The following is a 27738-nucleotide window of genomic DNA, read 5'->3' on the forward strand; positions in this document are numbered from 1 at the left end:
TTTCCCGAAGTAAAAACTTCTTGAATTTCATGTAAGTGGTAACAGTTGCGGTCTCGGCAAATACCAAACTTTTCTTTTTTACCTAACTAAAAATACCTCGACCGTACATCGTAAACATTAAAAACCTGCTGAATCTCAGGATTTCCACACCTTACATAACTGTCTCGTCAAAACTACATTTTCTGCACAATGTAAGTCCGAAAGACGTCATGCCCCCCGACCAACAGGAGTAAATATGGAGTCGTTGAGGTCGCTCAGTGTCCGGCCGTTGAGTGCAGCAGGAGCGCAGCAGGCCGTTATATTTGGCCGCGATGCAGTTTGATGTGTGTCGGGGGGGCGAGGGGCGCGGACGATTCGAATGGCGGAGGGCGCGGGACGGCAGACGGTTGTGGGGTCGACGACCGCTGAAAGTGAAAAGAGAGGAGGAGTTGTGCACAAGGATATGTTGAGAGAGAGTGAGAGTGGTGTAGTTGTTGAGAGCGGCAGTTCTGCAACGAATTGCTCGCGATTATACTACTGTGGCTGCCTGCAGGATCAGCAGCCTGATTGATTGGGGCGGGCCACCGCCACCCGCTGTCAAAAGTCGCCGTTTCCGCCTTGACCAAGCCGAGCTTTTCTACGTTAACTTTCCTGCTGAAGCTCCCCACCGGACAGGCATGCTGAGCTTTTCTTCCGTTATCTCGGAAATGTAAACAAGTTCGATTCGGACGTTTGTTCCGGATCCGGAGTATATCTGATTTTTAAGCGCTCTCCTTTCATTACATGAATAATAAAAGCATCTAATCCTGACAGTAGATGAGACAATGAATTTTCAACGCGACTACCTCAAGTCCCAATCCCACGAAATTACTTTTTGGTGTAGTTCAAGGATTTCCAAGGGACGTCTTTAACTTGATTTGCATCAAAGCAATTTTCATCAAACTGTTTATTGCTTTCATCCCGTTAAATGTGTCGCGCCACGAGGAGGAACCTCCATTAACCACGTTTGTGATTTATTAATGAATTTAAACATTGATTATTTGATTATAGAGTCAAAAGAGACTTGAGACAAAATTATTTATGATGTCCCCATTCACGTATGTCTCCTTGAATCTTTCTCAAAGGAGGTAAAAGAAAATGCCGACAGAGGCTGATTCAGAAACGTTTTACATAACAACGTTGTGTAGACCATAACTAATACTGAAACGAAATGTACACTTGAATATCATTAGCATATATGTACAAATATTTTCTCACTAGTCGCTAAATGCGAACGACTTCCTTGGTTTTATGTTGTTATCATTGTCCTAGGCGATTCCGCGAAAACCCTGAGAAAAACATTTGGTCAGTTTTATTGTTATTTACATATTAAGTTTTACTGTGGTGTAGAATGTGAATTATTTTGCTGCATTTTTGTTTCGCCTTGGCTCCGGAGGTCCTGCCGGAAAATCCTGCAGCTCACGGAAATGCGCGTGTTTGAAATATTTTAAGGTCAGGCCATGCATTCTCGGCCACTGGCGTCTGAATAATTACTCGAAACAAAAATATTTGACTAGAAAATAGAAAACGCCCTAGTCGCGCTCAATATAGGGTTAGTGCGCAGGCGCTTCTAATTTTACAACATTTGCGAACCCATAGAATTCGCCATTAGATGTAAACAAATTAAAACAGACTTTATTTGCACATTTTAACGCGCTGGTGCTAATTTTAAATTGTAAAGTTCACAGAATTCGCTCCTGCAATTTCGAATTTTCCACGCCGACTTGTTCAACTTTAAGATTTTAATTGTTTTTTTTTCTTGTTCGCAATTTTGTAATGGTCGAACAATTCTCAAATAACAAACACATAAACAAACAAGCTGTGACCTTGTGGTAACAGCATCATTGATTCAGAGATTTTTTCTTTGGTGGCTAATTGAATTTCCTGTCTGTAAATGCCCCAAAACTGTCATTCGGCACTGGAGATATTTATATGTACGTACCGGATTTTACAAATGGGGTCACCAATGCAACGTTCTACTTCGTGTTCAGTATGGGCATCTGTTTTATTTTCGAAAAATAATCGTGCAGATTTTCAGAGAAGCCTTTTGTTGAAAAAACAAGAGGATACTCTTGCTAATCACAGTGTAAAATTACTCAATCCGAGTCCAATTAGTAATCGGAGATTTGCAAGTAATACAATCTCATAAAATTGGGAATTCACACAAAGTGAAACTGATCCTTCCTGCGAAAAGCAGGAATGTTAGAAACCTGTCGTGTTGCTAGTTTCCTGTATGTCAGACATCACGTCTGTTGCTGCGTCTAGATGGTGACAATTCAAGATTAAATTATTCGATTAAAGCAAACGTGATTGAAAATTATATTGCACATATTTTAATTATCGATTTCAAGCGGTCACTCGACCGATCAAACAAATTCAAAGAAACGAACAATAGCCTTCTGCGGTTGTGTCATTACCATAAAGCACCCATAAGGAATTTTCGACGGACTGTATTTTACGCCAAATTATTAACTCGTTTTCGTTTGCCACTAATAACTTCAGTCAACATGCACACAACAAGGTTTCCACTGTCCGGGGTCATCGAATTATGATAATGAATCGTGTTATCGTGTGTATCATTCGTTCGAAAGACACAAGAGGAAAAAATCGCGTTAAATTAGGAAACATGACTCTGTCATCATCAATCGGCCGTTTGCTTAACTCGAGTCTAAATAGCGAATTTATTGCCGCAGTTCTAAACCCATTACTGTGTCGTCTAAATTCATCAAAGTCCCATTTAGGAGATGCACTTGTCGTTGCAAAAATGTAAACGTTTGGATTCGCTCTTCATAACTTACATAACGCGAGGTTAGTGAACCCGCATGTTGTGCCCACAGCAAGGATAAGAAAACTCTTCGTAAATGAGACTCTAAAAGAATTAAAGGCTTCTTAGAAAGGTTATCGTAGTCGTAAATGGTGACACGAAAAAATCAACGAGGAAACTCTAGCCAACGAAGATTTGCTGCTGTTCAACCAAGACCACAGTGAAATGTTTCAAATTAAGTGAAATTTTATGGAAATTCAAATTCTGATTAGGTGATATCTTTATGTTATTTTTGGTGAAGCTTCTAGCAACTGGTTTACACAATTTGTGATCAAAGATTTAGAAAGAAACAAACAACAGCTACAAAATTTTGCCTCGAGAAAGGAATACAATCGAAATGCTGTTTTTTTAATTAAAACTTTTATCTTTGGGTTATATAAATGAAAATAATTTTAAACCATTTCTTATTTTTTTAATAAAATGAATCAGATTTTTGTAAAAGTGTAAATTAGTACCTAGATGAAAAGTTTTAAGAAATAGTCCAAAGCGATAAACTGGGTTGTTTATACTTTTTGCTTGGAACATCTGTTTTCAGATTTCAGAAAACAGACTAGTTTTATTTGTTTAAAAAAATAATTTCTTGCATACTTCTTCCAGCAGTGGATTGAAGTATTTAAAGCATTAAAACTTCCAAAAATCGACACGAGATGGGCTTTCGGCTTTAGGCGAAAACACAATTTTTTCTGTTTATTCTTGCACTTTCAATATTTTCACAATATTGAACGATGGACTTATTTGGCTGCATTTTCTCAATTTACTGCTTTCGATTATTAAGCAAATGGCGCGTATTAGTTTTTGTTAATCTCCGTAACTATCTGTAATAGCGTAATCATTCATATATCTATTGCCTCACAACATAGATTATGTCTTATCGGTTATTTGAAATTTGATATATCTCCTCAAGTTTTGAAAAACTTTTCTAGGTTTGTGATTTATAGTTCGCATGATCATTTATGTTTTCCAGACATCGTACAACATGATTTTGTACGACGTCTGGAACGTATATCCAAGATAAATCTCGTTGAACATTTTTCTCAAATCATTTTTTTGTTGCAGGTAATGGAAAGAAACCGCTGCAACCGTCGTAAGTGATTCATTACTTCTGTTGTACAACGGTTTGATTGCGAAATGCGGCTCATTCGAACTAGTCCGGACGCGATTTTTTAAATAAAGCCTAATGAAAACTAATTCGTAGCAGACTGATTGATCGTTTTCGCTGTTGGAGCGTTAGCAGAAACACAGGAGGCTCCTTTGTGTGCAAGAATGTATCAATTTTTTTTATTTGTCGTTTCCACTCTTCCATAACCACCCGCGCTATTAATCCGGCGTTCAATATAATAATTTAGCAATGTAATAACACGTTAAATAACATCTTAAATCTCTTTGGTAATGCGAAAATTATAGGTGGTTGGGATTGTAGATGCACACGTCGATATAGGTTAATGCTTTATTATAAAGCGATAATATGGAGAGGACTGCAAGGATTTAAATCCTAGTCGTTAGAGTCCTCCCCTCTTTTATACGAATAAATACATGCATGCAAGACCCAGTTGCATTAATGGCCAAAGGCAGCAATTACGTCTTTGTTTCTTTATAGTTCAATGAAAATGAGGTCGGTATAGAAATTAATACGTGCAATTACAATGAGTAAACGTTGTAATCCTGAGGTTGCTTGCTTTTTCATTCGTTTGGAAAAAACGACTATCGGACGATGACAAGTCTGCCATAAAATACTTCAGTTTCAGTTTCTCCAAAATTTAATTCGTGGTGTGCGGCTGGATAGCCATTATTCCTGGCGTTTTTCCTAAAGCTTTCTCGAGAATTCCGGTTCTTTGTGTATGTTCCAATCAGTCGGTAGCACGGATTAAATTGAATTCGGTTCATCCTCGACCAGGTGTGTCCAATAAAAAAGAATTTATTCAGTACTCTATTGTCGAATCGCACCTGGAGTTTTGCTTCCTGGTGCTGCAGGATTTTCGTTAACCGTCATAACGGAAAGTGTTCACAGATAGAATTTTGATTAAGGATTGTTTATTCATGGAAGACAAACATTTTGTAGTCGGTAAATAGACAAGATGGTAAAATTGTGCATATGTCATAAACGCACCTTAGATAACGTTGACATTGACATTGTAATTTTTTATGGTACTTTATCGGTTTTATTATCTTGTACCGAGAAAGGAAATAAAAGGTCCTTGTCTTGCGTATGTGCGCACTCGGATTGCTGCAATAAAATTCGATCCTGTTGCTGACAAATCTCCAGTTCTCCTATTTTACAAAAAAGCGCCGAAACATGATCTTTGATGGTCCTTTGGTGCCATTACCAGTGTTCAGTTTTCCAGTGGATAAATTCGGCGATTATTGACTGCTAGACAAGGACACTTATCCACCCTTGACCTTTTTAATAAATCTTGGAGAAAGTCGGGTTCCGCATGCTCTTTTTCAAAATTTGTCACAATTATGGTTACTCACGACAAAGGTGCGTCTCTATGTGCACACTTTCACTTAATTTTCAAAGTTGAATGAATTATTAAATGTGTATGGCACGTAATTAAATTTATTAGCGGAGGGTAACGAACCAGAAATATTACGACTATTCGTATTATTACCACACCACCGCACCCACAAAAGACTTTTTCATCAAAAACGTCTAATTATCTGGATAAAGTCGATAGGTCGATTAGGAAACGACACACGTGCCCAATTACCCAATAGGCCAAAGTGCTAGGGCAATTTTTCTTCCGACTAGCTGCGCCCATTGTGACTATTAATCAGATGACTCACGACACCATGGGAGCGCTTTGTTTAAACAGATATTTGACAAATTTTGCAACACAAAAAAACGCTGTATTTCTGGACTAAAACAATCGATTCGTGAATTGAAGCTCTAGCCAACAAAAATTATACTTTATCCTTGCGAAAAATTAAAATTGTGCTATTCAGAAAGACAATGCAAAACTATTTATGTACCTTGGTTAACCTACATTTTAAAAATAATTAAGTAGATCAGTACTATGAAACAAAATATTTTTTTAATAGTACACTACATTTTTTTATACATGTGTATTATGTACTAATAAATCAAAGAAAATTAATAACATGAAACTGTAAATTTTTTATTACTAGGAATAATATTTAACGGGGTTATTTTAATTTTTTTTTCTAAATTAAAAATACTGAAATTTTGCAAATAATTTTCTAAATCCATAAACTTCTAGAGACTAGAGGTTTGAAAGTTCCAGTCAGAATTATTTTATACAGGATGTCCGTCTTTGAGGAAAGTATATTCTTAAAAAAATGTTAATTTTTTGAGTTTGTTTACCAGTTGATTGCTGGTTTTTATCAAAAATCTACAAGAGAAAGATTTCAACAGAAACAGCGCATACAGAGTCAAATAATATTCTGATTTTTCGTTCTTATTTTGTTTAAAAAAATCCTTAATTATTTAGTTTTTGGGTTGTTCTTACGGTAAATGCAATGGTTTGTTTTTCCGTTTGTGTTGCACTTTTTGTGATCGATTGGGGCAGCGTTCGGCCGAGAGGTCGTTTAGTGCGGTATCGAAGTCGTCTTCAGAGTGTCCTTGAGGCGTCCTGTTGCATGACACAGTTGATGGCGTGCATCGACCAGGTCGTTAAGAAAGCCTATACGCGCACCTTCGGAAGGAAATGGCAGGATGGCGAATGCAGACAACAACTTCTCTCAGTGGAGAAGAGTGTAAGAATATAACAAGATTACATTCCTCGTGTGTCAGACATCGAAAAATGAAATAAAAATAGACAGGATCTGCTGCAAAACAATGCGAAATTTTTATTACTTTTAGTGGTTTGCTCGTTGGAGTGAGTTACTTTCCTTGTATCGACGGAAAAAAAGGATTTTTTCAGGCTGTTTTGTGTCAGTGACCGACAATTATGCAACGAGTTTTGGTTTTTAATTTTGTAATTGGACGATACCGCAGCTTTCGCAATGGCATTAAGTGCGTAGTTTTCCATTGGTTTTCCAGGGAGTTTTGCAGGAATTAAGATAGAATCTTGCTATTATGTCGACCTCACCTTTTTATTTATAGCCAGGAATTCGCTGCAGGTAACGTCTGAATAACAGTAAGATAATGGAGTGAATCAACCTGTGCACATTTGGTTTGAACAAGCGGCCAATTGGGCTTTAATTATCAATAGCAAAGCGAGTGAAATCGCTTTAAAGTCGAGCTTAACGCGTGTAAAAATAGTTTTTTATTGCATCTTCATAGACACAATAACAACAAATAATTCTCGGGAACTCTTCGGCCATATGGCTCGATTTTTATTTCAGGCTGTACCTCGTGCTGAACAGATGAATGATTATGCGTTTTGGCCCAACAATTGCATATACGTTGCAGGTCCTTCTTTCTCTCTTCAACTTTCGTTCGTCGGGGCCAAAAAAATAAAGTTTCGCTTTGCCGGTCTCGCTTGATGGATTTGTTTTGAGGGAAATTTGATGGAACAACTCGTCTGAAATTACATGAAATTGTAACAAAGGCTTCTCGCAACATAAAACGTTGATGAACTCAGCTGTAGACGGTTTTTTTCGATAATGAGGGATATTACTGTAGAAATTCGACCGGTGAAAATGACGAGAACGGCCATATTTTTTTTTCTTTTCGTGCTTCAATTAGGAGTTGAAAATTGCAGGGGAGAGAACCGTCTGCAGTTCAATGGAGCGAACGCTGCGAAGCTCGTGCTGCTTTTCTAATGGATGACCGGAAACATGCAATAGGCTCAAGCATTCCTCACATTGCTATGCAAAGTGTTGAGTTATTTGATAGTCGGCGGGAAAATACTCATTAAGACTCGGGGACCAAAATGTTGCCACCTCAAAAGCCTGATAAATGGTGTGTGCGACGCCACTGGCTGTGTTGTGACACAAAGAGACCATTCCAAATTGGTCAATTAACAAATTGTGGGCGAAAATACATTTGAAAAGATGGATGACGACCGGTTACAATAAATCCCTCTTTTTAGTGCATCGATCATAAAACTGTGGTTTGGAGGAGTGGGATTTCAGGTAAAATTTCTTACCTGTAAAAAATAAGTTTCGTGTGTGTTTTTTTCGCGGATCAATTTGTATTTGGCTTATTTGATTTTGACTTTGATTGATTCCTCATTGAATGTGAAGGAAAAAAAAGCTTGTGCCGATTCAATGTAGAATTTTTTTTCGCCAATTTTGCCGAACAAAAGAGGTGAATGTCCCAGCAATGGTGCATTTTTCAGCGATTTTGGATTACCACCCGTCGAAACGAAGCATCCATCTATAAATATGATTAGATAAGGCAATGAACCCTAGCTCTTTATATTTCTAAGCGCGTCCTGGTAATAGAGAGAATACGCACACATACGAACTCATGCACAGGACATCTACCAGTTTAATAAACTTAACTACATCGTAAACATCAGAATTTGAAGTGCACAAACTGCATAAACAGCAAGACTATCTCTATTTACCGGTTTGTTTAGTCAATAATATTTTTTTTCGCCGGCATAAAACGGCTGTGCAAAACATTTACCATCGGTACACCGACAAACAAGCACTCCTTTTCAAGGTCTGGTATTTTGGCGATTTTTTCGCACCTCTGTGCGAATTCGCAGTGGACCAGTGGGTTAACGGAACGATTCCGTACACTTGACATTGACATTTCTATGATTGTTTCGCTGCAATTTTGCAGACTAGACGGTCAAACACACAAACTAAATTAGCCACGAAACGTCTTTGCCAGAGTTCAAGTTCTCACCTCGACGTTTCTGCTAATTATTTATGCTGTTGAGTAATACACTTAGTTTATTTTGGCAATACTTTCACTTCACTACAATTAGCAAAAATCGACGAGCGGTCTATGACCCACACCGACTTTTTTCCACCAGGAGTTTTATTGCCCTCCTGCTGGCCCTTCCAGCAGGGAAAATTGATAGATTTGCAGATATCTCCCCGGGAACGTTTTACGGTCAAGGTGCGTCTAAAAACAGTGGGGGTGTGTCAAAAACAGTTGGTCACTTCCATTCTAAAAAAAATACACCAACGACGAGCACAAGCTGTTCTATGATGTATTAAGTTAAATAAGTATTATATTTTTTGAAACGTATGCAATGCAATTTTAGTTTATCCCAGATAGTCTGTTTTACATAATTAACAAATAAGAATGAAATTAGGTACATAGGTACATATTTTGGCCGGACTTTTTTTATGAATTTTAGAAACTTTTTAAATGTAATATTGCAACTCTTGTTCGATTTTAGCTGCTAAAGATGCACAAGAAATAAATGCATAATCTGTAAAGCAAAATTATATAAAAATTATGTCTTTCTGAACTCCTCGTAGATAATCAAAACAAAAAGAACTTATTAAAAAATAAAAATTTAAACAATGACAGTTTCTGATATACTTATTGATAGGTTGGGAACGGGGATGTTATTGGAAATTTGTCTCTAGAAAAACTTCTGGAATTCTCGAGAAGGATGTGTAGCAATTATGTATTATTAAATATCAGTAATAATTTATACGATTTCTGAAGCCCTTTTCACGTTTTTTGATCAAAATGATTTGAAATATGTTTTCTATTGCTGTCCAAATATTTAAATAATAGATACCTAAATTGGTGAAAATTTTTAGGATCTTGTCACTTATAATTGTTATAATTGTATTCGGAAATTTTTTCCAGTGATTGTCAAAAATGTCATTAATTAATTACTAATTACACGTTTTTGCGAAGCACGAGAATAAAAATCCGGATTCAATCAATGCACGAGGGGTATATTCGGGTTAAAATTCATGACATCACGAGTTCAAGTAAGTAAGTCTTAGTTTTTGATGTTTAAAATAAAGTTTTACTAAATATTTGAGGTCAGTTTTTGTGTCAAAAAAATTTCCATTTATTAATTTTAGCTAATGAGTCACAAAAATTCCGAAAAATTTTTGTGTTGCTATGGTAATCATATTAAACCCTAAATTCAGATTGTTTCTTCCATAGGGTCATGCAATTTTTAGTAATATTCTCTGAAAATGTTCTAAATATTTTTTTCTGGGAACTTGTCAAATTGTTTTCAATCATTAATTTAATATAATAATTACTTTAATGTCATGTTATTTCTTCCTACATAAATAAAAAAATACACAAAACATGTTGAAGTATCAGATATGCTTCCGTTCAAATTTAAAACGGGAGCTTACAGAGAAGAAGAATATCAAATTTCTACTTCTCGAGTCAAAATTATAGAAGCTCACTCTTATCAAAGAACAAAAAACAAGCCTATATATGTATGGAAATTCCTATTTGAGCAGTCTCGCAATTTATAACAAGATAATGAATCACTGTTTGTGCCATGTAATAATTAAAATAATTAGACACATCCTCGGTTCGATTTTGAATATTCATAAATCATGATCATCGACACAGGGGTGTCATTAAATGACACAAGAGCGGCGAAAGTGACTCCATTGACCTTCTTCCTTTGGAAGGAATGACCAAAGTTGCTCAAAATGTCATCATCGAGCGCATTTTCCTCTTTTTTTTTAATCGCAAGGACAATCACTTTTGGAATGGATTTAATCGCAGCCCTTGACATTTGCGAGTGATTTTTCAGGCATTGTCGTCAGGTGCCAAGTGGAGCAATGAAGACATTGCCATTGCACATAGAGAAAATCTTCGATCTGTTGGAAAGTCTGATGGTCAGCCGTGTGTATCCAAGACTACCTCGAAGGCATCCGTTAGTCATTGTGGTCGTCGCCTTAATGGCTCTCAGAAATCAGATATCCGCAAGTGGAAAAATGCATCACGACATCGGACCTTGAGAATAGAATTTCCCAGTATTAAAATGCGTCGGGGAAGATGATGATGCCTTCTTCTCGGCTTTTTAGCAATTTCCCTCACGTCCGACTCCCGACCTATCCTAAGTGCGGTTTGTCATGCATAGCACACACGGGGTGAATACACCAGGTCCATTGTCCGATGCACTCGCGCTATTTTACTAACACTAGATGGTGGCGATGCGATTTAATAGTCCAGCGGAAACTAAGCACACGCTCGAAGAATTCAATGGGCACCTGCTCTTGGGCTTTTACAACCCACAGCTGCATTCTTCGAGCCAAACCGAAATCTCCAATTTCGAAAAGAAACACTAGACGAGTTTGTTATCTGATAACTCGAACCAGTAGTTGGTTCTTTCTTACCTTGGATTTTGCCATATAAGCAAAAAGCCATTACGGTTTAATTGGGGTGAGATTAAGGTGTTTGGCGACCTTTCAGAGTTCCGGCTTCGCACTTGGAACGTGTTTTTCATTCATGAATCAGAAAAATTTAATTTTTGTAGCGAGTTTATAAACTATAACAATTTAAATATTAATGCCCCATTATCTCCTCGTCATCAATCTACCGCCGACTGGAAAAACGAAATTTTGCATAACGACGGTCATAAACAGCACATCCTCGACAAGCAATCCATTAGTTTTTATTAATTGCCACTACTTTTTTTGACGATTAAACATTTATGACCGATCACAAGCATCGTCAACTGCATTTCAATATGTACATCGAGGTCGTTCCACAAACGGAAATTAGTTGCAGTGTTTGAAGGACTTGTAGTCCAAAAGTGCACATCAATTGACCCAATCAATTTTATTCATTCGCATCGCAGATTTGTACTTGGCAAATTTGGAAACGAGGGTTACAATTACATATTTTTTGTTTGATTCACGAGCAAATACTTCTTTGAAAAACTATTCCAAAATAACTGAGTCATCGACTCCGGTATGTGCGTCATTACATAATCATCATTACAACAATATAAATAAAAGATGTAATTACTTGGCACTTGTCTGTGGGGGGTTCTTGGAATTTACAAGATCAAAAAACTTGAGACGGAACACCCACGCTTCTTGCTTCGTTTCATCCGGTTAGGCCGTTTCATCATATAGTGTCAAACAAAACAGAAAATATATGGTAATGTTTCAGATAACCCAGTCTGTAAAAAATAATGAATTTGAATTTAAAAATTTGCTGAAACAACCAGTGGGAAATGTATAATTTTATAATAATTTGAATGGAGGAATTTTATCGCATTGCTAGGAAAATCTGAAAGGAATATTTTCCTTCGTTAGCATTCTGCTTAGCTAGACATTACCTGGAACTTTAAATTGTTCCTTGACGACGTTCTGTTTATAATAATTATGTTTTAATATTAAACATCGATTTTGCAAAACCCAGCAGCGGAAAAGTCTATGCTATCTAATATTGTATTGGAATTGGGAACAAATGAGAGAGTCGACGATAATTTAATACCTTTATACATGTGTGTATCCAATTTGCAACCAGATGCAAATCTAGCTGCAGATCTTATAAAACACGCATGAGTCATGTCAGTAGATTTACCGTTTTCCATAGATAAAGAAAATAAAACGAAGATGAAATGTTAGTAAGATACCAGTCAAAATAACTCTAGTCTTTTCATTTGTTCAGAAAGATAAGCAGACGAGTATTGAAATAAACTGCATGAAATATGAGGTTGCTCTTTGATGTTTTTACCGATCCAGTTGCATTAGTTTATATCGGATTATTGTTTTAATTGATCCAAGTGCGTTGTAATAAAGGTTCGTTGACATATGTCAACAAGAATTTTTAGTCTCTGTAGAAACTAAAAGGAAAATGATGTTAAATTCCGCGAATACTAAAATAAGACCACAAACTACTAAGTGTTTGGGATTTATGTCCTTGTGAAAGGATCGATACAGCGTTATTACTGAAAGAAAACAAACGGATGTAAACCGATTTGCAAGCAAAACAAATATTCATTATCTTCGAACAACTTTGATATATCCACTCGGGATGAAATCGAATTCCGTATTGATACGGATCTAAGTAATCTAAGTCGAGGGCTTTGGGTTTGTAAACCAGTTCCTCACAATAATCGAGCTTAAGCTCAGATTTGTCATCCCTGGAGATATTAATACGGCGTGACACAGTAAGCAGCTATGTATAAGGTTTCACAAAAAGCTCCGATAATCATAAATTAAAAAGCATCAGATGATAATTGGCTAGAAAGTTGTACAGCTGTGAAAATAACACAAGTGCATTTTTATCAGCAAGGAATAGCAAGATAAATACAGCGACTTTTTTAATCCCAACAACAAACATTCACGTTACGACACTGATATACGTTGCGTTTATTCCTGAAACAAGCAAGACTGTGGATATTTAAATACATATTAGGCATTTAGTCCAGGGCTGTAGGTGCTAAATATCATCCGCAATGTGCATAAACATATACTTCGATATACAGGCTGGACGGCTGAAGTGAGTACATTTGTGAACAAACCTGCACCTTGTCAATATTTAAACCACAGTTTTATATGGAAGCACTTTGTTTTCCAGTGCATTTGCATAAATTCTAGTGTTTATAAATTTCCGCAAAACGAGACATTTGCTCGTTTAATTTTATCGCACCGTCTATTTTAATTAGGTTTTGAAAGGAGACGATATTTGTTCGGTCTGATATCTTATCAATAAAATAGGGAGTGAAAATGACACGTTTCTTTAGTAGCCTAGGTCAGGGACCATTTTTTTGCAAATATAGAAAGAGTTTGCCGATAGTAGTTAAAACCATTGTATGTTTTCTTTCGTTTCTAGCGAAATCTTCCGACGTATTGGTGTTTACGATCGGGAACATAAAATTTTAATTTCAAATAGTTGTTGATAAACTAATCTGAATGTATAAAAAATGTAAATATCCCGTTTCTCTCTTTTCGATTCTGCTGATTTTCAGCAATAACTGTAAAATTTTTATAAAAAGGTTTATTTTCGTCGCCTAGGTCCTGCCACTGGCACTCCTTGGAACGTCCTTACATAATCCCAATAGGTTGCGTTCGCGTGACGCCGCGTAGATTTTCAGCTGTTTGTGCGTCGTTGGGTTCAACGCACTCTGCGTGATTTTGCAAACTGGGTCGAATTTTGGTAAGAATTATTTACATCACCATCATCTGGCCATAAGTAAATCTTTATTCTGCTTGTGGTTCAGTGACTCGTGAGTGTGTTGCGGAATATTTTAAAAACATATTACACATAATAAAAATATTAGAGGAGACGTTGTTCCCGAGCAGCTGATCTATCTATCTAGTGACGTCACGACAAACTTGGTTTGCGATCAAAATGTGAGTATTATTATATCGCAATTGCAGCTAAATTATGTTTCCTCTCCAGGACACGTGACGCAACAACACAAACAAAACCATTTTGCTAATAATCCTAATTTAAATTAATTTGCCGGATTGCTTGATTGGAGATTTTCAGAGGCACCTCTAGAGTCCTCGAGTTGATTATTCTACGTAAACGCCCACGTAGGTGTGATACCGACGATATTGAATTTTTTTATCTATTCGCTGAAGTAAAAAATTAATATATGACTCCCGAATGGAAGGATAATCGAATTTCATTATTCGAAAACAACTCATAAAACCATAAAGCTTTTCTTTCACTTAATGACACTTCGGCAACAGTGTTGTTAAGTTTTATGTTCTCAATAAACCTTTAAATCTAACTTTTTGCTCGTTTAATATACCCGCCGCTATCCTGTCACGCCATCTTTATCCAAGTGGATTTTTAATAAAAGTAACGATCAGTTTGAGTTACTCAAATGTTGAATGCTTCATTTAGAACTGCGTTGCTCCATTTAATCTCTTTATTACTTTTCGAGTTATTCGAAGGGAAGACAAACTTCTCTGACCACACAACTTTTACAATAACAGACTTAAATTCTAACCGTGGGCGAGGATAGCTTTAGTAAGAAAATATTGCTATATATTTTCGGTTTAGGAGAAACTTGGGTTTCCCTTCAACATTGAATTTATCCCTTGTATAAGCTTGAGAAAAACGGGAAACCCTACATGATGAACCAAAGTTTTGTGAAACGCAGGAAAACTGAAATTAGATCATCTATAGATTCTGCAAAGAGAACAGTAAAAATAGAAAAATAGAAGTTGTGAATGGAGACAAAATAAAGTCGTAAAGTGCAAAGTTGGGGACAACCGCTGATTGATGCGAATGTATTTTCGTTTAAGAAAACTTTTCACCAAGACTGCCGAAGAAAACTATTGCAGCAAGAAAGGAAAATGGTTGTATCATGTTGTCTTTTGTTGTTTGTCGTCATTATTGACTGTTAAAAGCAAGCCCAATTCGCGTTCTAAATGCGGAATTTATTTTTAAACCTTAACGTCGTCTGCTTTAATTTCACTTTCAAACAGTGTTTTCGAAGAAAATGACCTCCTACTCACATGAAACTTGTGGAATTCAAGAATCAGTTAGTAGGTAGTGTCTGTTGGCGAAAGTGTTATGTATTCCACAAATAACTGTACTTCTCGTGCACAAAAGCCGCGAATAATCGAATCAAACGCTCCTTTCGATCGTTGATAAACAAGATTTACAAGTGGCCAGGAAAGGGGCGCGATTCAAGTTTCCATCGCGATAAACACTGTAATTACCCGACTTGGGTCCATCTTTACGACGTCTCGAGTTTTCCCAGAAGATGTTTTTTTGAAAAAGGAAGAAGTTGTAAAAATGATTACACGCGATATTATAAAGAGTGTAATTGGATTACGTCGCGGTTCGTGTTAAGTTGTAATTTAATTTTAAGCATTTGGACTCGCATACAATGACAGCCCATTAGATCCTAGGCGACTGTGAAGGGGAAAATTGAAGATAATAAAACAATTAATGTGACCTTATCATTCCGGAGCGATGTCCAAGGTTACTTGTTGGTCAATGGGATTTTGTGCCTGATTGGGACGCATTCCAATTTCGGGAAGACGCTCTTCCTGGATACGTTAATTGCCCAAGGGAAATTACTGCAATGATATCGCTGGATGGAGGATTCGCGATCGGTTTTCTTGCTTTCTGAATCGAACAAATCAACGAATGCTAACAAATAACTAATTTTTTTGCAAGGAAGGGACAAGGAACTCATATCTGCGAGTATTTGAAAAATTAAAGGATTCGAACGTCGTCAAATAATCCATAAAAATGATTTATTTTTGCTTTAGATTAGATTAAATTTTATATGTCTAGAATATGGAGAGACTACATATTTTAAGCAAATTAAAATTTAATAAGTTTACGTTGGTTGGACGGTATGTGACTCCAAAACGGATTATGTTAGATTTTATTTGTTTTAATTCCAAATAACATAAATTAGACTAAATTGACTGTATTTACTAACGAAATTAAATTAATTCCTAGTAATTTCACTGTGTGGTAACAAATAAACATTTTTTATATTTTGAAAAGTTGTTGACGTGTTTTTATTATGTTAATTGATTTTATAAAGTTGCTGTTTTTCTAAAATTTTATCCTCGCTAGACCAATAAATTTTTAATTAATTGATCAATTATATAAATTAGTGAATTTGGAGTTTGTTGAGCTTTTAATACATTTATCGATCCTCGATTTTGTTAGTTTTCACTTCCGACAAGATTACTGCCTGATAGTGGAGATTAAGATAAGAATTACAAGTGAGTCACTTTTTTGGTTCATCGATTTTTGAAGTATTTATTTTTTGTAATTTGTCTGAATTTCTGTCAAACTTCCACACTGTGCGCAATAAAGTATGTCAAGAACGCTTAATTAAGTTGTAATTTAATAACAAAAAGTTTTCGTTCATTCACCACTCTTCTATTCTGGTAAAACGGTGATTTCGGCTGCTTTAAACCGGCACCAATTGCTTTCATTATGGATGAAAAAAAAACTGCGCATTGTATACAAATCGACTACAATTACTACAAACATCCAATTCTTAACCTTACATAACTTAACCTAAATAGTTAAAAAACAGAATGCTGAGCATTGTATCTTGTCATAAATACAGTTTTAGTAGCCGATTTATAAACAAAAACTGCTTCTGTAATTAACTTTTTTCCATTTTACGAGCGTTGGAAATAGTAAAACGAGTCCTAACATTTTTGCTGTTGAGCTTCAGGATCTGGACAGCGCCCACGCGAAATTGACTACTTCAAACGAATGTTGACTTTATTGGGTGTTTTGGGGGTGGAGGTAGACGATAGAGACGATAACTGCAGTCATTAGAAGCTTTTATCAACTTTGTGAAATCGGTCTAAGAGCTATAGGCAGTTAACAATTCCAAGTAATAACAAAATATCTACTTACTATCGCCTTCGTTTAAGGTCGAAGAATTTCAATGTCATTAGTATAATACATATTATAAACAATAAGTGAGCCATAAAACACGACTCAGGTGTGCAATAACAAAAACACATATTTTCAATTTTGCGAAAGTGGTATTTTTATTATTATTTTTATTTTTTATTCATTTATTGTTACACAGAGTGTCCTAGCTGAGACTTTATCTTATGAAATAATAGTATATTATGCTATTAGGAGTAAAAGTTATAGTTTATGTAGCAAATGTAGTAAAGAAATAATTCAACTGAACCACATAAACTCACTTTTACTCCGAATAACATACAACACTGTAATTAGCAAGTAAATGAACAAAATAATCAAGACGTTTTGCAACTAATGAAATCATAAAAACACTTATAAACAAACATCACGCGTCAGTATCGGAATTTGTGTTGAGATTTTTGAAAGTGTTTATTAATTTAACTAGTGCAGTTAGTAGTGCAAAATTCGAATTCTGATGATCTACAATATATTTCTCCAGAAATTGCTGAAGCAGTGAAAGAGACAAAATAACATTGGTAAATGTTAGTAATGTCATGGTAAAAGTAAAAGAGCCTAGGCGCAAAAATAGAATTACTCATGACTGAAAGGTAAAAATTTTGCTTGTAACATTTAGTCATAAAAGTGGCCACTTATGTGACGTTTGTGGACAAAATTCTGTAAAATGTAGTTTGTTGTTTTGGTCTGGCAAAAGTTGGATAACTATCTATATATATATATATAAAAGAGTTCCGTCACTGACTGACAGACAACGCACAGCCTAAACCATTGAAGCTAGAAACATGAAATTTGGCAGATATGTTCCTTAGAAGGTGTTGAGGTCCGCTAAGAATGGATAAAAAAAATCAACTTCTAAGGGGGTGAAATGGGGTGTAAACGTTTAATCAAAGATAGAAACAAAAAATTTGGAAGATATGTTCCTTAGCGGTTGTGAAGGTGCACTAAGACGAGATTTTTCAAAAATAATTAGTAAAAACTTATTTACTCTCTTAGAAAAGGGGGTGAAACGGGTTGTACAAGTTTAAACGAAAATAGAAACATTAAATTTAGACGATATGATTCTTAAAGGGTGTACAGGTTCGCTAAGAAAAAAATTTTCGAAAATGAATCTACGGGGATGAAATGGGGTGTAAATATTTAAACAAAGATAGAAAGAAAAAATTTATAAAATATGTTCCTTATCAGTTGTAAACGTGCACTAGGGCAAGATTTTTTTTTAATAATAAGTAAAAACTCATTTACCGCCTTAGAAAAGGGAGTGAAACGGGGTGTACACTTTTAATCAAAAATAAAAACATGAAATTTGGACAATATGTTCTTTAGAGTGTGTAAAGGTTCGTTAAGGAAGGATTTTTTTATAATCAATCTATAAGGGGATGAAATGGGGTGTAAACATTTAAACGAAGATAAAAATATAAACGTTGGGAAACATATTCCTTAGAGGGTGTAGAGCACCGCTAAGAGAGGATTTTTGATAATCAATTTCTAAGCAGCCTTAAATGGGGTCTAAACATTTTAACGAAAATAAAAACATAGTATTTGGGTGTAGAGGTCCGCTAAGAAAGGATTTTTTGAAATTATATTTACAAAAGGGTGAAATATGTTGTCAACACTTAAACGAAGATAGAAACATAAAATTTGGAAGATATGTTCTTTGGCGGTTGTAAAGGTGCACTAAGACGAGATTTTTAATAATCATGTGAAATGAGGTGTACATGTTTAAACGAAGATAGAAACATGAAATTTGGAAAATATTTTTCTTAGAGAGTAGAGAAGTGCACTAATCAGGCACTTATCAAGAACCAACACATAACGGGATGATATTAGGTGCAAACATTTAAACAAAAATATAAATGTAACATTTTAAATTTTGAGATTTGAGGGTGTAGAAATGACACTTTGAAAATTCGACGAAGTGAAGCGTTTATAACGTACTTTCGTCATTCTTTTAAACATCGGGTTACTGATGCTCCTGCGTTGTTTTGAGTTGATGAATCAAGAAAAAAATATATAAACAGACTAACTTCACATTTCTTCTTTAAGAAACAAAAAAAAATTTATATCGAAAATCTACGTGGACGAAGTCACGGGTGCAAGGTAGTGTATGATAAGTATGTTGGATGTGTATGTACTTGGCGTTTTTTGGGTGTCTTAGTAGAGACCTAGTAAAAAAGGTAGAGACCTTAGTAAAAAAAGGTAGTGGAAAAGTGTGTAGAGTGACTCGGGATTTTGATAATTCCCCCGTCGGCGGTGTATCAGAATAAGAATGAATAAATGGCACACAGCGTACAGCGAGAGCAACAAAAAGGCCGATCGTGACTACGCGAGATACAGCTAGGATTGTACCTAGTTTTTCCACTAGTTCTTCTAACGGTTTACTAGTTTTTAGAGCCGGTCGTGCATTTATCTATGATCTATGATCGGCGGCGCTCTCGCCGCTTTTCCCTGCGAAAACTCTTGGCGTTTTCTCTGGACACTCCCTCTAAATCCGTGAAAATGGCGCAGTTTTAAAGTTGGTAGAATGCTCGGTTCGGGCAGGGGACGCAAGAGGGCACGGGTGCAAGAGAAAGTCCCGACTGTGCGCTTGCTTCGGCCAGGGCAATGACTCCGTCAGGACCGGACTCAGGAACTAATCTGTGAGGTGAGGAGGCGGCCTTGACGTATTTTAGAACAAGCCGTTGCGAAATTTTATGAGTTTTTACGAGAGGAAACGGCACTTTATTGGAATGCCGAACGAGATAATAGAGCTGCAGGAAAAATTCGGCCTCAATAGGAATTTTAATCTACGGTGAATGGCGGCGACCTAAATTACGAAGAGGATGTGAGGTGAAACCATCGGAAAACAACGCTTGGTTCTTCGAATGAGTTGGTGACCCATTTAGGACCAACGGTTTATATAATTTCGATTTCGTGCGTCTTTACACGTTCTTTATTTATTTCGAAATGAGACCAATATCGACGTGACAAAGGAGACGCTCCTCCGCCAGCAGAAACAAGATTAAAACTTTTCAGTTCAATTTTATATCTTTAAGTTTTTTATTCGAAATAAACGGTTTCTGAAAAAGGATTTTTAGAACAAAGAGCTTTGACACATTCATTCTTTTACAGGTCTCTGATACACTTTCCATTTTTTTGAATTTTCAGCATTTTTGCAATGGATATCATTATCATTTTACTTTATAAGAAAAGTATCCGCCTAATGGGTCGTCAGTAGATGGACAATACATCGTTAAACTAGAGTTTAGTTTTTCTTTTCTTAAATTTAAATTTGGTTTTTATTATTTTTTTGGTATGTTTTTTATGAAGTACAATACTTATTTAAAAAAAGTGGTAGTGGTAGTGGTAAGTGGTTATCGTATTCTATTTTGAAAATTCAATGAATCCAACTACCTAGTTTTATTTCTCCTTTCTATTTCTTATTTTTCACTTTTTTAAGCATAAATCATTCGTTGAGATATTACATAAATATGTAATGTATTAAATGATTGCTATTATTTAACAGCTGAATTTGTGAACATAAAAAAATTAAATTTGAATTCTATTAAAACAATATTTTAGTTGAAATTTTTGTCCTCTGTGTTCGTTATTTTTTTATAGGAGTACATATTTTCATTTTTGTTATTTATCCAGATTTTTTTTTAATTATCAAGCAAATTTTTATGTCCGTATGCAAGTTTTTAAATCATTAAATTTTTTAATGCATAATTTTTGTTTCAAAATATTTTAATTTGGATACTAATAAAAAAAATTGCAGGCATTGTTTTTAATAAGCTAAGAAGATATTGCACTGTTGCTCTATTTACCATTTGTAATAATTCTTAAAGCTCTATTTAGATTTCAATGACAAAAAGGTACAGAATTTACACTCTACGCACTGCCAGTTTTTACATATCTTCTTTAACTAGAAGTTGTCTCAGAAGCATTGATATTTAAACGGAAAATGCGAAACATTGTTTTCAAAACTTCTTTTTCCTTTTTTTATTAATTAGTTTGAGTTTCATAATTTCGGCTTGATGTAGATTTTATCGTCCGTCCCTTGTTCCACATGTTCTTGTTGCCTGTGTCAAAACGCCATGAAAAACCTGAAAAAAGCTCGCCATGTCTTGCTTTGGCACCACTTACAAATTTTTAAACTTAGCTCAATTTGCGAGGTCGGCGACCTCCTCGGCAGATATTTCTGCATTTTTTTCTATTGTGTTTCGCATCTCAAGTGTTTTGTCTACTCTTCGTTTCAAAAGCAAATATCGCATTGGTGTCACTTCCATCGGCGGGGATAAACACGGCTTTTGGGCGATCGGTACAAAAATCCTCGGAATGTATCCAAATGTATACAAACATAAAATTGATTACTGGAAAGCTGTATGAGACGTGGATCGAAATCAGGTAAATGGTGGAGCGACATTCTTGAACGCGTGTGTGACCAATGACAGTTATTAGCGCACTGCTGGCTGCTAATTGAGCTTTTAGTCCTGCAAGTGGATATTGTCCAAACATCAGGATTCATGTCCGTTATCTATTTAGCCTTGGGGTTTTATGAAACTAATAGCCAGCCTTCGCGTTAATGAAGTGCCAATGTTGGAAGCGATAAAATTGAACGTTTTTGCGTTATTGGAATTGATGAAAGGACGCCATTTGTCTTCATCATTGTTTTAAGGAAGATGGAGTGGCGTTTGGAATGACTTTTTTTGATTTATTAGACGCACATCCTTGTGACCATTTCATATTTCATTTAAAAATGCGGTAATTGCGTGATGTAATCAATGGGAAAGGACAAACAAATTGACTATGGACTGATTGTAATTTATAGAATTTTCGAATTTGGGACAAGTTTATTACACCCAACTTAATCAATTTTTTTAATGTTGACAAACAAACTGAAGCAATTGCCAATTGTAACAACAATTAATTCGAACATCCCATTTAGTTTTTTAACTTTCTTCAATTTTAATTTCTTCATTGATAGTCTGTTTCATGCCATTGAGGTTAGCAAAACGGAACAGATTTAATAATACAGATTCACATTTCACATTTCAAGGAATTAATTTCTAGTTAATTTCTAGCAAAGTTTATCATAATAAACACTTCAAGACTAGTAGTAGAGAAAGCACACAACTATTCACCTATTATTATTTTATTGAAATTAATGGAAGATATCATGAAGAAAAATGATTCGTGCATTGAAAAGTGGCGTCATTGCCGGTCATTTATCAATTCTGGTAATCCTCTCTTATTTAACTAATACGTGCATTTACATAATCACCGCTTTATTGCATTATGTTTATTCTGATTTTCCAACATTAGGAAATTATTCTTATAAATCATGAGCTGTTTTTTTACGAAACATATATTTACTTTAATGACCATTTAGCACTCGAGCACTGGTATTTTTTTTTTCTCTTAACTTTTATTTCATATTTATTTCATTATCTAATCGTTAGAACTATTTGCTTTGATTTTTTGGCAGTCACAATTATCTATATATTCCACATGGACTTTGGAAGGTAATTAATTATAAAGGATTTGTCTTTTGGTAAATAAGACTTTTTGGTTTCAAAAACGCTTTGATAATTTTGAGCAAATTGCTTCCAGCAATTTTTAAATTAATTTGTCTATGAAATATGCATTAATTTATAAGCGTTTGAAAACAATTGAAACATGTCAAGGTTTAAATGCAATTGGCCGAAGTGACCTAAACATTGCGCCACGATTCAGAAAATCTTGGAGAAATTTTCCGAAAGTGAGTTTTCTCGGCTGTGCTCCTTTCGAAGGTAAAAATTGTGTATAATCCGATCGGATGCGCCTTTCTCTCATAAACCGTGTTGCGGTTTTATTAATAGATCTCGTCAAAATTAGCTTAGAGTCTCGTGCGTATAATTTGCGTCTTTTGTTGTGATTTTAGTCTTCATGAACAGTTCTATTAGACCCGGAATGCGTGTTTTGGTAGTGTCTGGAAACTTTCTTCACAGGTCAACAATCTGGTCGCATTCTTGGTCCTCGACGACAAAGAGGAAGATATTTCTGGACGATTATCATCGTCGATTTCCCCATCAGTTTCGAGGTCGCCGTGAGGAAAAAACGAACAACTAATTCACCCGAGTGCGTTGTTAATAAATGCATCTTACGTATTTTAATGAGTGTATCGAACAATAGACCGTAAAGTTGAATGACCAACGCTGCGTTGGTAACCCTATACATAAATAACACCGAATTTGTTTAAGTAAATGTAATCTTACCAAACAGAAAAATGTTCGGAGCAACAACCCATTGCGTAAGATTGTTGATAAATACATGTAGCCTTCTCGATTGCAATTCTATTTATACGAGACTCGGGCGTAGGGAGCATCTGGAAACGCTCACAATTCGCAAACTTCGGAATTTTACTAATTCGACTATAGCGCGATTAGCCTCCATTCCGTTTCTAATTCAATTACGCAATTGTGCTTAGGAGGTCATTTGTCAGTTTTCTTAATTCGTTTTTTTCAACACCACTGATGGAGCTTTTCTTTTTCAGGTAAGCTCGATGCCTTTCATCGCACCAATCCGGCGTTCTAGGATTATGTAAGTTGATCGGAAATGATCGCCGATGACCCTAATTCAGTGATTTCCATAAAAGTCATAATTTCGGTTGCGACAGTTCTGGTCATTCTCATGCTGAACAATATTAAGTTTATTCAGATTTCTGTGCAAACACTGCTGCCATTCGAGGAAAAGATACACTTTGAATTATAAATCGAATATTTAAATTTGAACGAAACGTATTTAAAAAACAAATACTGGACAGTTCATTCTCAAACAATAATATAATACCGTTTTTCTTTCATTCAGTTTGCGTTTTCCATATAATTTAAATAAAAAAAAAAAATAGTGGTGCTATTGGATGCGGTGGTTAATTCAGGAAAGATAATTCGAAAATGAAATATTCAAATTGTTGGTTAATCACTGAGTTCGGATAAATTTCCATTACATTATTTTTGTCACTTTAAGACTACTTTTACTTGACAAATAAAGCGATGTCTACAGTAAGGTAAACTTCAAATTTGTTGAGTATTGGTTTTTGGCTAAAATGCCTAAAATTAACAATATTTTTACCACATATTCTTGTCAGGTGTTTTGTTTTGTATCATCACACACATTTAATTTCTGTTTTGTTGTAATTTTAGAACTTGCTTCAATTTCTTTTTGTTTTTTAATCGATTCATTGCCATCTTATGGTGTACTTGCTCTTACAAATTTCTCTACAGATTTCTCCCATCTTTCAAAGAATTTCTTTATTAAATTGGTTTTACGGACTTAATTGTAATTTACTATCATTTCGCTTTTTACTACATTTCTCCTATAAATAAATTCAATTTTCAAGTAGTATTGTAGTAAGGTCAAATTAGTTCCTGCGGTAGGATAGTAAAAACATTTCTTTAAACTCGTATTACAACATACCTTGGGCAATCTAAATGATTATTACGGATTAGAGCACAAGGATGGGATATAATTCATGGTTTCTTTGAAGATTCCGCCCCAGATCTCGAGCCGCCGCCGCCCCCATCTTTTTCTTCTGATTCTGATTTCAATCAAGATTTCCAACTTTCCTAATTAAACTCTATAAAGTTTCGGGGAATCTTTTGATGTAACAATTATCTTAATTGAGCCGTCTTCATTTTTTGTTCCACTCAACCTTATTCCCACTCCAAATCAGAGCCGTGATGCAACTCAATAAAGTGATTTGAATCGTGTTGATGAATAGACGATTTGTTAGTAAATTCGAAACGGGAGATTATACTTTTCAGGCCATGTTTATTTATTTATTTATTTAGTTATCTTAATAAGTGTTTTCCGTTATTTTTACTTTCAAGTCGTTGAAAAGCCTCAACAAAGAAAATCGTTTTCCGTCACAGAATAACTTTCTAAAGTCGGCATTTTCGTGGTTTTAACATGCCAGCAGTGGCGTAACCGATTTCTGATTTATTGGGCTCGCTTCCTGCTGACGAGCCGCTCCTGGCGCGTTATCCTGCCAGGTCCTTTGTCCTGGGCAAATGTCATGGGTGGATATTCTCGAATAGAGCGCGCGCTAACTTTCGCGAGCGGTCGACGACCTCCGGCCCACTTCTTACTCAGTCAGTAAACCGGCGGCTGTGATGGCGGCGCCATCTTGCCACACATCCATGCTTGGTCGGACACACGGTATAATATGGCGTTTAACCTTCGACGAACGGTACACGCGGCCCAGCCGAATTGTTTAAATGTTCGACGGCCCACCAACTGTCATTCTAGCAGGATGGCTTGCAGGAACATAAGGAAATCGATTTCGTCGTACCGGAGTCTATGACTCAGCGCTGGAACCAATTAACGAATGTGAGAGAAGGACCAGTCACGGACAGATTTCAGGAATCTTTCAGAATGGAGGAGCAGTGACTTTCCTGCTTAAAAATACAGCTTGGATTTTTAACTAAAGTGGAAGGTGGTCATTGACACTTATCATTAATAATTCTTGATATGTAAGAACAAAATACCAATGGGAATTTACTCAATTGAATGAAATTACAACTCAATAAATACTACACGTTTTGCTCCTTGTACTCAAGTTTATAAAATTTACACAAACTTTTTTAAAAATATATCACAATACCTAAAAATAAACAAAAACACAATTATTTACTAGTGGCTGCCACAATTTTACTATAAAGCTGCTATGATAATTTGAGACAAAAAAAAAAAGACACTAGACACAAGGGAGCTTAGATAACCATAAAAGTGTCAAAAAGTTTATCTTTAAAAATAAATATAATAATAATAAACTACACAATCTACGATAATATCAACATTAATTAGCAAGCCAGACTTTCGTCTTTTGTTTTAATTTTTAAAAGCTTTCTTGTAATTATATAACTATAAAATAATGTCGAATCGTAGTCATATTTGCCATGTTTTGATGCACAATCTATTTCACATCTTCAATTTAAAAAATAAAGATTTTTTAAATTTTATTGTAATTAGTTGAGCTTATTTATTAAATTGTTAATTTAAAATTTGTTTATTCTTATCACTTAATTAATTTTAATGTTTCTTATCATTTAAACAAAAATCTAGAAAAAGAAATGTCATAATAATATAAATAAAGAGGATGACTTTGTAAAATCTTCTAATTTTATGAAGAATAAAATTTTTAATCATACCTAGTAATAAAATATTACAGCTATTGTTCTTTAATGTTAAAACAAAAATATTTCTTTGTTATACTTGCTTTGTTTTAAAGACATTATTATCACTTTGAACGAGACGATAGAGCTTCGGTTATTTTGCTTCACAGTAGCACTGAGTTTGAACTTTGGAGTCCCTGTATATATTTTAATGTTGTACAAAGTGATAAGCCAAAAAATAGACCCGGTGTTTTTAATCATTTTAAGATACTGGAGTCTCGTCGTTTATTGTTTAAAAAAGTAATCTTGCTTGGGCTATTGGCTTGAAATGACAATAGAAATGATCCTAGACTTAATCTTTATGTTATTGTCATTGTCATCCCAAATTCGCTTATCGGTCAAATCTTAAAAAGTTGTCTGAAATTTTGTCCAAGTTGTCGTAGAAACAAGCAGTTATTTGGGAACCTTTTCTTCGACTAAATCCCTTCAAAAAACGAACAATAATTAAGAAAATGTCAACGACTGATAACAATGATAAAAAAACTCAAATATTTGTTATTACAATTATGCGTTTTAAATAATTATGGTACAGAAGAGAATAACAATTAAATCAGAAGAAATCAGTGTCGTGTGTGCACCTCCAAGATGCGGGATGACAGCTGGTAAGTCCTAAATTTTGGCAAGACGGTTCTACATAAACATTCAAGTGGTTGTAAAATTTTAATGGTTACAGTCGTTTGAAAGAGTTTTTTACGGTCAAAAACACATTTCGGACAATTTTAAATATCCGTTCGTGATTCTTTGCTTTGGATGACGGACTTACATAAGCGCTTCCTAAATGGAAACAAGAAATAATTGTGGAGTCTAGTTACACGCTTTGGTCGGTTTAGCATACGCTATTAATTATCGTGGAGTTTTTTTGGCAGGTTCTGACTTCGAGCTAGGATCGGGTTACAACAGCAATTTGTTTTCGTGGTCAGTGGACAGTAAAACATTTTTTTCTTATTTGACCACTGAGGAACATTTTGGAAATTGGAAATTTTAGAGTTTCTTCTTGGAAAAGTAGTTAACAATACAATTTTTCTAGATTAAGATAAGTCTTCCACCATTAAAATGATAAGAGATGTAAATGGCTCTATCTATTCAATAAAGTGTTTTTACACTTGTCATTCATTATTGTCGTATTTTATGTTTTTTCAGTCAACAGGTCATGTCTTTGCGACTTATCCTTCATTTCTTCTACATATTTAGTAGCTAAGATTAAACACTAAAATGTGCCAAGTCACTTTATTTAAGGAAACAAACGAGTCACTTCAATACCACCTTTTTAAATCTTCAACAACTTAATTTGACTAATTCCGATTTGCGAATTTTGTGCATCATCATTCAGGAGAATGAAGGTTTTTCAGCCGGTCTTTGGTTTTGGCAAATGAAACAAAACTCTGCTAAGCAAAAGTGGACAAAATTTTTGAAAACCTACATTGTACTCTTGTGTAATCTAATTAAGATAATTGTTATGTCTCTACACGTTAAGTAACAATGTTTAAAAGTCAGGACAC

The 27738-nt window shown here is 35.2% G+C and overlaps 1 protein-coding gene across 5 annotated transcripts in view; it reads left to right on the plus strand.

Annotated features, from left to right (window-relative positions):
* Positions 1 to 27738, plus strand: part of LOC123004478 (ABC transporter G family member 14) — a 44979-nt gene that overhangs the window by 5017 nt on the left and 12224 nt on the right. The window contains exons 2-3 of one of the 5 annotated variants that reach the window (XM_044397786.1): positions 3899 to 3926; positions 23560 to 23606. The exons of 2 other annotated variants lie outside the window; for them this stretch is intronic. In XM_044397786.1, coding sequence (XP_044253721.1) covers positions 23569 to 23606 — 38 coding nt within the window. In that variant the 5' untranslated portion in view covers positions 3899 to 3926; positions 23560 to 23568. Of the gene's footprint in view, positions 1 to 3898; positions 3927 to 23559; positions 23607 to 26698; positions 26842 to 27738 lie in introns of those variants that run through there. 2 more of the 5 variants (XM_044397787.1, XM_044397788.1) reach the window with 2 other exon arrangements.

Source organism: Tribolium madens, unplaced genomic scaffold, assembly GCF_015345945.1.
Source record: "Tribolium madens isolate multiple individuals breed KSU strain unplaced genomic scaffold, Tmad_KSU_1.1 Scaffold_1;HRSCAF=32;Tcas5.2_LG8, whole genome shotgun sequence".
NCBI classification, from domain to species: Eukaryota; Metazoa; Arthropoda; class Insecta; order Coleoptera; family Tenebrionidae; genus Tribolium; species Tribolium madens.